General features: G+C 37.7%; 2 protein-coding genes and 1 pseudogene across 4 annotated transcripts; 2 read left to right on the plus strand and 1 right to left on the minus strand.

The window, feature by feature from the left end:
- Positions 1-3,457: 3,457 nt before the first annotated feature.
- On the plus strand, positions 3,458-4,542 carry LOC140020935 (protein ARV 2-like; annotated as a pseudogene).
- Positions 4,543-4,636: 94 nt separating this feature from the next.
- On the minus strand, positions 4,637-7,736 carry LOC140003765 (uncharacterized). 3 transcript variants are annotated; one of them, XM_072071589.1, is made up of 5 exons: positions 7,171-7,736; positions 7,067-7,100; positions 6,895-6,932; positions 6,487-6,661; positions 4,637-5,407 (listed from the first exon to the last, which is right to left on the minus strand). In XM_072071589.1, exons 1-4 carry the CDS (start codon positions 7,220-7,222, stop codon positions 6,510-6,512), a joined length of 276 nt encoding a protein of 91 aa, XP_071927690.1. In that variant the 5' UTR covers positions 7,223-7,736; the 3' UTR covers positions 4,637-5,407; positions 6,487-6,509. The 3 variants fall into 3 exon arrangements, with proteins under 3 accessions (XP_071927690.1, XP_071927689.1, XP_071927688.1); XM_072071588.1 differs by having other exon boundaries at positions 6,487-6,669; positions 7,171-7,732; XM_072071587.1 differs by lacking the exon at positions 7,067-7,100 and having other exon boundaries at positions 6,487-6,669; positions 7,171-7,728.
- Positions 7,737-9,529: 1,793 nt separating this feature from the next.
- Positions 9,530-14,394, plus strand: LOC113717185 (uncharacterized). The gene is made up of 5 exons (XM_027241885.2): positions 9,530-9,730; positions 10,678-12,108; positions 12,327-12,449; positions 12,669-12,821; positions 13,768-14,394. The coding sequence occupies exons 2-5, from the start codon at positions 10,684-10,686 to the stop codon at positions 13,903-13,905; spliced, it is 1,839 nt and encodes a 612-aa protein (XP_027097686.1). The 5' UTR covers positions 9,530-9,730; positions 10,678-10,683; the 3' UTR covers positions 13,906-14,394.
- Positions 14,395-14,563: the final 169 nt, after the last annotated feature.

The raw sequence follows: 14,563 nt of genomic DNA on the forward strand, positions 1-14,563 counted from the left end.
TTCTAAAGTTTATGGCAGTATTAGTCAATTTCTGTTCTCATCTCCCTGTTTGGTAATACTTACTAGCTTGAGAAAGCAAGAGTAGAAACTTATGTTTGACATGATTCTTCAACTGTTATTGAAGAATTTGAAATTGAATGGTACACCAATGGAAGTGGGCATTACAGAACTCGCATACGTTTGAAAGCTGCTATAAACTAGCACATTCTTTTCAGCTTGTGTTGGATGGAGAGATGAACTTTGACTAGCCGACACCCTGTTACTGTCAGCCGTGGGTCGGCGACCTACATAATTTTGTATGACGAGAAGGTTATAGTTGACTTCCTAAGACCTTCATTCATTTGAAGATTTGTCAGATAGAGACAGATGATTAGAAATAGTTTTGCCGGTCTGAACGTCATTCTACTATATTTTGTGAGTTGATTTTCTCACACAATGCGGTGCCGTGAAGGAGATGAGTAGCTTCTTCATTTGTTGGAATACAAAAGTCTGTGATGTTTCTTAGAGGTTCCCTTAATTGACTATCTCCTGGCCTGTTGTATACTTCCATATCTTGAGAAATCTTTTACCGGGTTTCTTGACGTAATGGATGCAAAGACGAGATCAGTTAATATCAAAATGTCGTGTACGATCCAACTAATAGTACATGCTATACATGATGGCACAAGGAACTTGACCAATAGGAGTTAACCTTTTGTTGACACAGTTTGTGCAGTAACTTTGACGGCTGACTCTGGAAAATTTTTGGATTGTAAAGTTTTCTAAACAAAAATTTTTACGTTTTCCAAGAACATACGTACATTTTTCTACAAATATTCTAAAAATTAGCAATCCAAGTGGGAAGTGATAACCAAGGCATTTTTCAAGCTCAACACATCTGACAACTATATGTTAAAGAGCCTAAATCCCTCTGGCCACTTCTTCTCTTGAAATCTGTCCATTTTCATTACTTTTACACATTTTTTGCCTACGTTTGTTCCTTAACAGGATGGTCCGTATCTGTGGTACGGAAAGGGGCCGCACTAGAATAGGAAAAGCAAGCTAATCCATTTCCTTTGACCGAACAGTAAAGTGAAGTGCAACTTTGGAGAAGAGAACACAGGAAGAGGAGGAAAAGAGAGGAGATTTGCATGCAATTCAAAGTTCAAACAAACAAAATATAAGAAAGGGGTTGTTGCTTTGCCTGAAAGGGTCCTCTTTTCAGTATATTTTGAGTCACATAGGGCCCTCCTCCACCTCCACTCGCTATCCGCATCTAATTTAATTTCCTGTTGTTTCTTTCAATGTGTCTGGGCTAAAATTTGTATCCGATTCAACGCCTATGTGATTGGTATATTATCATTATTGGTTAGTGCTGAATGGTGATGATGAAGTGGGGTGCTGCCACTTGCCTAGTTGTACATGTGGTGCCACCTCAGACTTAGTGGCAGATAGATAAATGACAATGGGAAAACACCCATTGTTCCTAACTCTGAGTATTTTCCTAGTTCGGGACTTCTGGGTACATTTCCAAAGCAATATTAGCACCATGCACGCAGTTGAAAAATAAGCATAGTGATGAGAAAGGTAGGTGAGACTTGAGAGGGGTAAAAGCAAATATCGTATCTGTTAAAGAATGGTATGATGCCTTTGAGAAGTTGAAGAAGTTATGGTATGCCATGTTTGAGTTTTGAGATTTTTAATATGATGGAAACGCATTGGGTAAAAAAACGAGGATGATACAAATAGATAAATTAGTAATATAGGCTAACAAGCAGCAGATACATCACAGACAGACCACAATTATCTGCTTAGACTAATCAATGGTCAAATTTTTTGCATATTAAAATGGAGATTCTCCTTGCCATTGCAGTTTCTGCAGAGGCTCAAACTCATAGATGGAACAAGCTAGTAGATCACAGTCATTCATTAAAAAATCATTTTTAGCAGATGCCATGAATTGTTAACCGTGATAGAGATAGAATGCTTGCATTTTGTGTTTGCTAATAAGCATTTTCATAGGTAGATAGCTTCAGTTTTCTTATCATACATTAATTTGGTGGGATTTTTGCGTTGTGTCTTATGAACATAGCTAGACACTCGAATTTTTGTCTTAAGGGTTTATTCAGGGAAGATAGGATTTACGTTCTCTTTCTCTATGCTGACCGTCACCTCTGATGCTAATGCAAATAGTACTACTATTTTTTCTTTTTTAATGCAAAAGGTTACTAAAATTTGGCAAAACATTGCACAGAAATCGTAATTGAGCATGGTCATGTGCAAGTTCTGGTTTTCTGTCACTTTAATATGCTAAGATAAATACATAATTATGCAGAATGCAGTATATACTGATTCCTTGCTCACATGACATGCAAGATATCCTAGCCTTTTAAATGGCAACAGAGCAGTGTCCAGTCTCCCCTCACATGAATTGAAGATCAAGAGCTGTTCCTTTTTTTTTGGTTAGCAAATAAAGAAATGATGGTGCAAATTTAGATAAAAGATACCAAACACAAGGGATCATTCGCATTCGCAGGGATTTCAAGTTGCTATATGCTTCAACACAAACTCATGGGGCCATACAGGCTGGACCATGTTCTTATCTGATTAATTTGTATCACTGGATAACAGAGTGCATGAGCAGATAATTGAGAGTTATACAATACTAAAAGGAAATCTATAGATGGTTCTAAATTCTAAGTTAAACAGCCAAAAAAATTAAGCACCAAAACGGTGGCAAAGTCAGTTAGAAATGGCATATAAAGTAGTGCTTGTTGAGGCATTATTCAACTAGAGAAGCAAAAGCAGAAATGGAGGGCTCTGATGATAATGAGTTTCCTGGATTCCAAATCTTGGTTCCTAAAGAAAAAGACGAGTATTTGAAGATCAAAAGGTCTTTGAGTCGACTGCAAAGGCGAGCACCGCGTCCTCTTCAGCTAAAACCTGCTGCTACTGTTGCTAGCTCCATGCAATGCAGTGGTGCAGCAAAATCCACTGCATATACTGCAAATTCTTCAGCATTTCCTTCATCTTCATTTGCTTCTTGTTATCACAGTAAAGATCCCATCCCTCTTCTTTCTCCCCTAGTGTTGCCTTCTTTCTCCCCTAGTAAAGAACATGGACATCATGTTCAAGGGGAAAATACTGCTACATCTAGTTCATTTTCTTGACTTCTCGGAGGAGTAACATGTAATCAACATTGAGGTGTGGTTAACACACCGTATTAAATTGAGGTGTGATTAACACTTCTGATTGTTCATAAGCTTAGTTTATTAGCAGGAAAACTTTTCTGTTTCTCTCCTTCTGTTTTAGTTAGATGCTTTTGAGGTTCAGGGAAAATCGCTTGTAGCATTTTGAGAAGCATACTAGGAGGCATGGGCCGCGCGTTGCGCGGCGACAATTTATAATGGATGCCCATAAAGAATATATAGTGGGTATATAATTTGAAAAATAAAAACGTGATATTATTGTATGTAATAAGTGGGTGCCATAGATTCTTTCGGGTGGCATGATGCCATGAACCCGGTTAAATCTTCCTCTAATTCTTTCAATTATTGCACCCGTAAGAACAAGGAGACACTCCAGGACAACCAAAAGTATAAAGTGCAATGGAATAGTTCTTACTTTGAACCACCAATGCCAGCCCTCAACACACCTTTAGACAGCATCACAGACCAAAAGGATGGAGGAGAAGAGCGATTTTAGATGTGTTGAATGTTCTTTTCCCATCAAGAGTCTCTACATTCAGTATTCTCCCGGAAACATCCGCCTCATGAAATGTGGGAATTGCAAAAAGGTGGCTGATGAATATATTGTGTGTGAAGTCATGATTATTCTAATTGATTTGATTCTGCACAAGCCTAAGGCATATAGACATTTGTTCTACAATATGTTCACCAGGGACATTCTGGATTCTGAGTGTTTAATGTGGAAACTACTATTGGGTTTTTTAATGCTGGATTCTTACAGAAATTGGGTGTTAAATGCGAATGACTCAGAAAGCACTTCGTTAATGAGCTTTGCTGCAGCCTGCAGTATTGCGGTTCTGTAAAGATCTTGATTGATGTTGTTTTGGGAAATTTCTTGTTTATGTCTGTGGTACTCATCGGTTCTGCAAAGTTTCTGAATGCTTCAGTTGGAGTTCTGAAGGGCAAAGATACAGCCCTTACCATGCTTGTTTCCAGTTACTTTAAGATCTTTCTTATCGCCATGACGGTATGGGAATTTCCTTCTTCCATGATCATCATAATTGATATGTTTGTTCTGTCATCAAATACAGTTGCTTTAAAAGTGATCGTCAACTCAGCTACCATTAGATGCTTTGGGGCCTGCGTCGCTGCGCATGCTGTGAAATTTTTTGTCAGTGAAGGGCTCAGAACACTGCATTTGAGCTAATAATATTCTTATAGGGACTCTATTCCATCTGAACATTTGGATCCTTATTAGATTTGAAACCAATCGAGAGCAACCTGCTCTGCAATCTGATTTGAACACATCAATGCCTCAGATTGTTGACCACAGTCGTACCTAGCAGTGCTGGCTTGCATCCGTTGCTGGTCATGAGGGCATTATTTGAAGACACTACAATTTGGTCCTCTCATAATCTGCTTCCCTGTAGACGTGGTTTTGATGATGAATTGAAAGCGGGAAAACCATATCCCAAATTCTCCTGATTTATATGGTAACTCAAAACTTACTGAAAGCGGAAAAACCATGAAGGGTCTACTACAGATTTCACTAACAATATAAATATCAATAATCACCATGAGGTGGTATAGTTTCTTAGTATATATTTTTTTTCCGAAACGATATTAGCCATATATTAATCATCAACTAACCTTTACACTTGGAGCAAAGGCCCCTAATTCTATACAAAAGTGCTCAATAGCACAGAGGATTTATCCATTCCTCATCATGCAATATACCTAAGGCATACTCCCCAACTGTAGTACTAACATGATTATCATTTTTAGATATATTACCAAAAGAGCACATTTGAAACAGCACTCTCAAGCTAAGAATATCCTCCACAAGAGTATGCAGCTTGATATTTGATGCACTCCCCGCACTAATTTGCTGATGCAGGTGTTTGTTGCAGCTTTGGATCTTGACTTTTCTCCAACCTCTGACAGCCAAGTTTCTTAGTATATAGAATCTGACTAAAACTAAATTTTGAAGCTAAAATGCAGGGTCGAAACTTTTCTATGCCTTTCCAAGCTAAATTTTGAAGCTAAAATGCCTGGGTTGCAACTTTTCTATGCCTTTCCTGGTGAAGATAATAATAGCAAAAGTTGTTCTAGATTGGGGAATCACCAACTTTGAGGGAGTGATTAGTAACAAATTTGTCCAGTTTTGCTATTTCCTCTTATAAGAACAAGTGAAGGAATCCTTGTTTCATGCAGTCTTTATCTGCATACTCCAATACTTCCTACAAACAAAGGATGCACAAATAGCAATTAGCTTTGAAATGAGTACTAATCTTTCAACTACTTGTACACAAGAAGTATGTTCTCACAACTTCCAACATCATAAAGGAAAAAGCTATGGGAAAATGAAAATGAAGCTTAGATCTGTACCAGCATAAATACTTCTATTTGCTATTTAATCCAGTTTTTTTTTCCTTTCTTTGCCTTACACTTCCCCGAGTGGGTTAGTTTAGAAACATTGATTTTCCAGTTACACATTTTAACCAAGAATATGACATAAAGTCCACAAATAATATTCACCTCCCAAAATTATCCAAAAAAACATTTTAAAGGTTAGCGTCTTCTTAATCCCAATATGCACCAATCCTCAGTGAACCTTAAGACTAAAACATTCTAAACTTTATTGAAGAATTACACTTTGGTAAAGCTTTTAAAAGCATGTTCAGTACATCCACAAATTCTGTCAATTTGGCGAGCACAAACTGTAAAAGTTACTTCGCATACAAGAAATCACTTTCTACCACAAGCAAAATGCAAAATCCTAAGTCAAAGTGAGCAAGGAAAAAAAAAGCACGAGATCAAGTGCATGAGAATCCAAACCACTAAGCAAGAAAATTGTATATTACTGGATTAAATATACTTCATCCTGCCTGACCCAAAACAATGGTAGAAAAACAGAGCATAATCAAGGCTTCAATTATTATTAGCCAAGGTAAAAAGGTCAAAAAAAAAATAGAGTTTGAAAAAATAAGAAAAGCAGTTAACTAAAAAGAAAAAAAAAATCACCCCACCACAAGACTAAAGCAAACACAAGCTTCAAACAAATCAGACATCTAGCGGAAATGCATTAAAGACCCAGACAAAAAAAAAAATTTTTAAAAATTAAAAATAAAAGATCAGTCGAAAAATCGTCAATTTAAATAAAAATAGAAAGGGACCCATACTTCATTTCCGCTGCGCTATATCAATTGGCGATAAGCAGGACAAGATCAGAGGCTAGGATGAAAATTCCCCCAAATTATATACATAGAAGAGACAGATTATAGATCTGGTGGGGGCGCAAAAAAGAAAAAAAAATTACCTGGAAAACAGGATAATTCGCGGCTATGGTCGAGAGGACGATCGGAGCGGCGATCGACGACGTCGAAAACACTTGATGACGCAGCGGAAGCAGCCGGACGGAGGAGGGGATTGAGAGACCGGCTGAGAAGGCTGCTCGATGAGACCAGCCGCTGAAGAGCTAGTGACAAAGCCATCTGATGATCTGAGTTAGCAGCTGATTAGGTAGTTGCTCGAACTCCGGGAGCAAGAAAGAAGGAAAGAAAAGAAACAATAGATCTGGGGAAAAATCATCAAGGTGTTCTCTCAGGCGAGACATAGGTAGAGCATATTGAAAGAAAGGCATAAAGAGACCGGTTCAAAGGAGAAGGAAAAGACAGCTCAAACGAAAAGGCGATTGCCAAAAAAAAAAAGGGGGAAAAGATAGTACCTCCACGCAGATTTGGAAGACAAATGCACAAGGCTATCCTGAAAACAACAAAATAACGTAAAACATAAAAGGACAAGAACAACATCTGTAAAATTCAGCATGCAAGCGAAAATATAACAAAAGAAAAGAAAAAGGAAAAAGGCACAGAAGAAAATTCCGACAAAAAATCAACCTCCGCAAGAACGCAAACAGCTGGGAGAGGAACCCTAGAAAAATATCACAATCATAAAGAGGAAGAGCCAAAAACTGAAATAGGAAGGAGAAAAAGAATCGTACCTCCAATTGTTGGGTAGAAGAGAAGAAATCTCAGGTAAAGGATGGAGGCCATAAATCCAAAGGATAAAATCCATTGTGTGATACGCCTTATTCCAATTAAGAAAGATTCTCAGCCCACCCATTCATAACCAGAGCAGACGAAGGAGCAAAAATGGAAAAGCATGTGCGTGCATTAATGAGATGAGATGAAAAGAGGTGAAAGGGAAGATAACGAAATTTTGGCTGCTATTGTGAGATGAGACGAGATGATGAGAAGAGCCGAGCCGAAGGAGGATGGCGAGCACGTGAGGACGACGAAAAAGCTTGTGAACAGTAACCCTCCTTCGGCTGTTAGTCTTATATGTTGATGATGGTTTGGAATAATTAGCTAGCTTTTAGTTATCCACCCTTATTTCAACAGAACTAGATTAATAGGCCATGCTGCAAATATTTGATGAAGTGAAAGATGAAGAAATTGATTTCATGATGAAATTCTCAGCATTAGCTTGTAGTGTGTTCCCACAACCACAAGAGTTTCAGCAAAAACTTTTTGTAATTCCTGATACCTGAAAAAATGGTTCTTCATATAAATGAGACTGAAGCCTTAAAACGAGCAAGCAATTGGAATTTTGGGTGCTGTGTAAGATGTCTTTTTTTTTTTGCTGACGGAGTGGGTGTCCGGATCAAGACCGTAAAGGCGGCCCGACTAATCCCACTCCGGCCCGGCCCAACGCCCCAACCAGAACCAAGCACGATAGATGCACGGAGGTACTGATGTTGCTGCGGAGGTTCGACCCCAGGACCTGACGGTCCCGAGGAAGAGGCACCAACCACCAGCCCATTCACGTGGGGGCGTGTAAGATGTCAGGAAAACTGAAAGTTGATGTTTGGGAAAAAATAAAAACATAGTCGAAGCGGCAACTAGTTTGCTTATTGGGCCCAAAAGGCCTAAAACTTCTTGACTCGCGGGCGACTTAACCTGTTGACTACCACATTAGGATATGAGGTTTCTTTAGTAGCTGAACTTCTCTATCAATGAATGTTAAGCCCAACCAAATGGTTTAGTATTTGACAACGGGCTATGAAGCACTTGCCTCAATGACCCAATTTAAATAGGAGAGACATATTAACCTTAGCAACTCAATTCAGTGCTTAAATTTATTAGATTCAAATACTAATACGTTTAGATGCATTTGATAATGTGTTCAGATCTTAATATGTTAAAAAATGTTTGATAAAAAAAAAATTGAATTAATTAAGTGACGCTTTATTACACAAAACTTGCTTTCTAAAAATTAAGTGATAAATTATTTATCATTTAATCATTTGATGTGATACACACTCAAATATATCAAATTTAGTAATTAATAATTTGATAATTTAATAGATTCAAATTTCATATCTCAAACACATCAGCCTTTAGATTCCGATTTCGGCTCTCAAGTTTTCTTAAATAAATAAAAGTATATGTAAAAAGTAACTTTTAAAAATAAAATCGTGAAAAATAATCTTTTAACATAGGCAAACGATTCTTAGGATGGTGTTGTGACTTATGACTTATGAGTGAGGTGAGGGGTTGATTCAGTAGATCTACAAAGAATGACGAAAGCACAAATTTATCCTTGAATTTAGCGGAAACAATGGCGAGAAGCTTACAAACCTTTTCTGGGAATCTACGAACCATTTGCGCGGGCGGCCCCAAGTCAACCAACGTACATTGCCAAGTTCCTTGGAATTTACAAGAGCAAATTGTATATATTTTTTTCGGCTAGTAGTCCTTTATGCTTAGTATCAATTTCACAATTTAGTCCTTTATGTTTGACCATCAACCGAATTGTTTCCCCACCCTTAAAAGTTTCAACGCGCTACTCCTTTTTTTGGTATATATATCCCTTAAGTTTATAGAATGATTGAACTTGATACCAATGTAAACAATTCACATTTGGATAATCAAGACACTAAATGTGTTAAATGCGAAAATTAAATTTGAAGAAAAGATGAAAATTATAGCAAGTCAAAATGTATTAAAGATGTTATATAAAAACTCAAAGTGAAACTTGTAATTGTAATTGACTGATTAGTTTGGTGAAGTGATTAGGGACTAATTAAACATTTATTTCCAACAAAAAAGTCGAAATACAAACTAATCAGAGATTGAATATCAAGTTTTCAAATTTAATTTCATTCATTAACTGATCATGCTAAACCCCAAGAAAATTTAGATTTCATTAACAATTGATTTGATAAAATCTCATTGGACCAATTTATGCAAAGAAAAAGAAAGGGCAAAAAAAAAAAAAAAAAAAACTCCGTGACCTACAGGACAACTCCCCATTTACGTCATGACCGTGTCCAACCACCGGTTGATTTGCGCACGTCAACACCCCCGCACCCAATTTCATTTTTCTTTCTTCCCCCAATTTTCGACATTCCAATTTTAGCACACCAAAAGATTTTCAAACATAAAAATCCCCCTTTTTTCCTAAACCAAACAAAACATCAAATTTCGTTTACGAACCCGCTTTCTCCTTCCCCCTCCCCAAAATTATTGACGAGGGTTTTCCTCAATTTTGTTCCGCAGGTAATTTTTTCCAACAAAAGCACTGATTTTTCTGAAATTAGGGTTCATATCTAGTAGTATAGCTGCTTTCGTGTTATGTTGATTTCGATGATTCTGACTTGGGTTCCATTTATCTGCATGCGAGCTCCGATTATGGATGGTTGACTTCGGAAAGATTACTACTTTATCAGTGATTGTGGAATTAGTTGATTTTTTTTCTTGCTTTTCTAGCTGCTGGATAGGGATTTTTTTTTTTTTTGGCTGCTATTTGCAATATTTGATTGGGGTAACTGATAATTCACTGATAAAATGGATATGTACATACCTAGACGTGTGTATGGGTTGGTTTTGATCAGTTGTGCGTTAATGAGTGTCAAGAATTCTATGGGCAGGGATCATTCTTGGATATTAGTTAGTTGACTTTTAATTTAGTTCTCGATATCGAATAGGCCTATTGATTGGTAGGGGTTTGTGTATGTGCGTCTGCGTGTTTTAGTGTGGCTATTTCATCTCTCTCTGTGAGTGTGTGTTGTTCAATGTGGCTTTTAAGTGGTGCAGGGATCATTCTTGGATATTATTTAGTTGGCTTTTTCTTTTTTAGCATCAATTCAGTTGGTCGAAATTGAGTAGGCATATTCATTGGTGGGGGTATATGCATGTGTGTCTGCGTGTTTTAGCGTGGTTGTTTCATCTGTGTGTGTGTGTGTGTATGTGTGTGTCTGTTGTGCAGTGTGGCTTTTAAGTGGTGCAGCAATTCTTATGTGATTGCTGTACAAACACACATTTGCTTGTGTTTTCCTCTCTGTGAGTGTGAGTATGTGTGTGCTAGTATGGTTGTCGGTTGGTGTATTTCCTCTGTGTACGCTAACGTTGTAATATGGTTGTGAAGTGATGCATTTGCTTTCTGTTCAGTTGTGAATGATGTTTTAAAGGAAGTTAATTTGTGTCCTTTGTTTTTGCCATTGCAGTGACATATGAGCGGGGCATCTGTGGGTTGTTCTCAGCCTAGACCATGTTCTGGGGTGAAGACTGTGAGAAGGTGTAGAAATAGAAGAGAAACAGATAATGTTGTCTTGATTGATGTTGATAGTGATAGTTTTCCTAATGTTATTATCATTGATGTTCCTGAATCTTTACAAAATAAGCTTCGAGGGTCCAGTGTGCTAAGAAATGATAGAAAGGGTCCTTGGGCAACAGTTATCTGCTTAGATGATGATGAAGGAACTGATGGCAATAACGCTCATCCTGGGGTAGAAGTGGATGAGAATGTAAAGAATGGTGCCTCTTCTAGCAAGAGGGATTTCTCTGCACCTCGTAACTATGCAAGCTCCTCAAATTCAGTTGCTGATGATTGTCAATTTGTTCGAGAAAATTTATCTCCAGTGAAATTGTCAAAGGGCAAAAGAACCTATTCTAGAAAAGGGCCTGCCAACCAATATGGCCTCAGTGCTGACTCAGAAAGTAGTTCATCTGACAGTGATTATGTTGATTGTGAGTTGATGGAAGGTCCTTCTGGAAGGCTACGAGAGCAGTGGGAAAAAGCCTCTTCAAAAAGGAAATGTGATACTCGCAATGGTCGGTCTGATACTAAAGATCCTGAAGTGGTCTTTAGTGGAGCTCATCGAAATGGTAATTTAGCTAATGGACATGGTGAACCTAAAAAAACTGCGGAAAGTAAAGAAAAAGAACCTCCAGCTCATTCAATTCCGAAAGAGGATGGTGATTCGGGCTGCAGTTATTCCAATTCCAAGCAGGCAGTGGTTGATGATGATGATCTTTTAGAGTCAGTTTTAAAAACTCCATTTCCTGGCAGCAAAGCTGATCCTCCTTGTAGGAGAGAACCTGTAAATGGAGAACGTCCATTTGACAATGCTGAACACCATAGTGGCCAATTTTTTGAGAAAGGTGGTTCAAGTTTTCATAATGAGGAAGAGCAGGTCCCTCGTGGAGCGGATTCTGTTCCTTATTCTGACTGGGGCAGCAGGAAAGTTAATCATGTGGAGAAGGTTTTGCAAAATAAGAAAGAGCCACATGAAATACAGTGTCAGAATCCAGTGAACCAGGATTATGGAAAATCTATTTCTGGAGACAAAGGAAATATTTCTCAGGAGACTATAACTGAGAATACAAGCAAAACCACTAATGATCTCATTAACAAAGTGCAACCTGTACGATCCCATTCTTGTTCAGTGAGTGCAAATGAAGAACCTATGAGGTTGGTTTCGAACAGTCAAATGGAGGACAAAGGAGTTGATTTAGTGCACAGTATGGATTGTGATGTCACACTTAATCTGGAGGGTTGCATCCTTAGTGAAAGAGAAAAACTTAAGGAGACAGATGAATACAAAAAAGCAGTGGAGGAAGAATGGGCTTCTCGACAACGAGCGCTGCAAATTCAGGTTTCTCATATATTTCTTGTGTGGCGATCGAGGGTTTGAGTGAAACTGAATTTTGCTGATATTTCCAATTTGATTCAGATGGCATTTGGCTAGTTTTGGTTTTTGCTAACGCATTAACTGTTACCACTCTGTTTTTCTGGCTGATTACTTCAAACTAGGTTTCAATTATGAACATTAATTGGATATTCCAATGTAATGTTCTTTTTCTTACTTTCCAGGCTGAAGAAGCACAAAACTTAAGGCGGCTGCACAAGAGAAGGAAAGCTGAAAGCTTGCGTTTACTGGACATGGAGAGAAGACAAAAACAACGTGTGGAGGAAATAAGAGAGACTCAAAAGAAGGTTCTGGAGATATATTTCATTCTCTCTCAATATATTGATATAGATACCTGTGGTCTTATTTTATAACCAATTAATTATCTTCTATCTCCATCTCTTCTCTGGCTATCTTCTTTGCTTTCTTCCTCCTCCCACCCTTTCTACCTTTGCTACTTTTATATCCCTGTTTTAAGGAAGATGTCAGTCTTAAATTGATGATAATTCTCCTTTGTATCTTTTTAGGATGAAGAGAACATGAATTTGAAGGAAGTCATTCGTGCTGCAGTCAGAAAGGAGCTTAATCAACTAGAACTAACGTGCCATGATATGGCTTCGCTGCTGCGGGGCCTTGGAGTTCTTGTTGGTGTTGTTGGGCAATCTCCATCATCTAATGAGGTTGGTTGCCTTTTCAAATGCCTCTACTTTTTACCTAGGATGACCTGAATCACAGATCAAGATAATTATCTTTCCCACTACTTTTGGTTGAGCTTTGGGACAAAAATATAAAGTGAACTAATGTAAATTTTTCATCACTTCACGGATATGTGGAGACAAAAATGATTACAAAAGGCTAGTTGGATTATAGGAACAAAATTTGTAAATGGATTTTTGTTATTATTCGTAGAATTATGGACAATATGAGTTAGATAATTCAAACTGTACCATAAATATAAATTTAAATAGAATGTTCCTAAATTAGTTTGTTAAAGTCCAAAGGAACAATCATCTTGCAAATAACATAATGCATTAAAAATGGAAGCAATCAGACATGGCAAAGAAGCTGTCAGCTCTAGTGCCTCCCTGAGATAATTATGTTTTGCATGCTTTTTTCTGATTTTATTATCTAAAATCAAGAAAATGATGGCTTAAGACAACAATTGTAAATTAATTTTGTACAGTACTAACCCAGTATGTCATCTTTTCTAAGCAAAAATTACGCTTGAAGCACATGCTTTGCTATGCTTAGTAAAGGAACTATGCTTTAGATGTCGTATAGCGTGACCCATTCGTTGTTCTGTATGGTGCATTTACTTCATTTTCGGTAACTTGTTTGGGTGATATATTTTCAGTTTTCTGTATGTGATGCTCAATTCCGTGTTGCTTGAGTAGGAAATATGATGGAGAAAAACATATTTAGTACTGCTAAACTAAGATTTTCTTTTGAAAGGTTACTAAGATTTTCCTCTAAAAATGTAGTAAGGTATTCTAATTCAGTTTTCTTATTTTAATTAAACTGAAGGAGGGAGGATATTTATCTTTGCCTGCTAATTTGCCAGCTAAATTTGTGTAGTTGGTTTAGGATTATCTTGATTTTGGTGCTCAAAGTTGGTGATCATTTCAGGTGCGCTTAGCTTATAAAAGAGCTTTGCTGACCTTCCATCCTGATCGAGCTTCAGGATCTGACATCCGTAAACAGGTGGAGGCTGAAGAAAAGTTTAAGCTCATATCCCGCATGAAGGATAAATTTTTGCTGACTTGACAGACCTTTTAGTAATGGCTAAGTTTGATATTCCTGTTGGAACTCTCTCTTGCTATTGGGAAATGCTTATTCAACACCAGTGCTTTGGGGTTTCTTAAGACAGAGAGCTTTGAGCCTTTGATTAGTCCGCTCGTACAATGGTCGGCCAAAATTTTTTTTTTGTAAAGCACAGTTCTTGTAACTTAAATGGTCTAGGCTATAGGATTTTGTAATCAATAGGCTTTTCCTTGACATTACCTCCCCCTGTGTTGCATAGGCAACTCCTCCGCCCCCCAACCCCAAACAGAGATAGAGAGAGAGAGAGAGAGAATGATGCGAGGGGAATGGATCCTGTTTTAATTCATCAGTTTATTGGGGAACTCGTTTGACTTTTTTGGATTTGCTGCTTGTAATATTTTAAGAATGATTAACAAAAAGAAATCTTGAATTGTCGGATACCGTATATACGGATTCTTGAAGTTAAATAAACTGTTTGTGAATCATGACAAAGTCAGAAGGTTCTTCTTTCTCGTGAATCATCCTGCAAAAACAGATTTCATTACCATGAAGTAGCCTGCAACTTGCGAACCAGGTTGCCCCCTAAACACCTATTTCTGTTTGAGAGATGTCCAACAATGAAGAGATTGCTGCATGTTTGGTGGGAGTTAATGGTGGGAAT

This window comes from Coffea arabica, chromosome 11e (assembly GCF_036785885.1).
Source record: "Coffea arabica cultivar ET-39 chromosome 11e, Coffea Arabica ET-39 HiFi, whole genome shotgun sequence".
Lineage (NCBI taxonomy): Eukaryota > Viridiplantae > Streptophyta > Magnoliopsida > Gentianales > Rubiaceae > Coffea > Coffea arabica.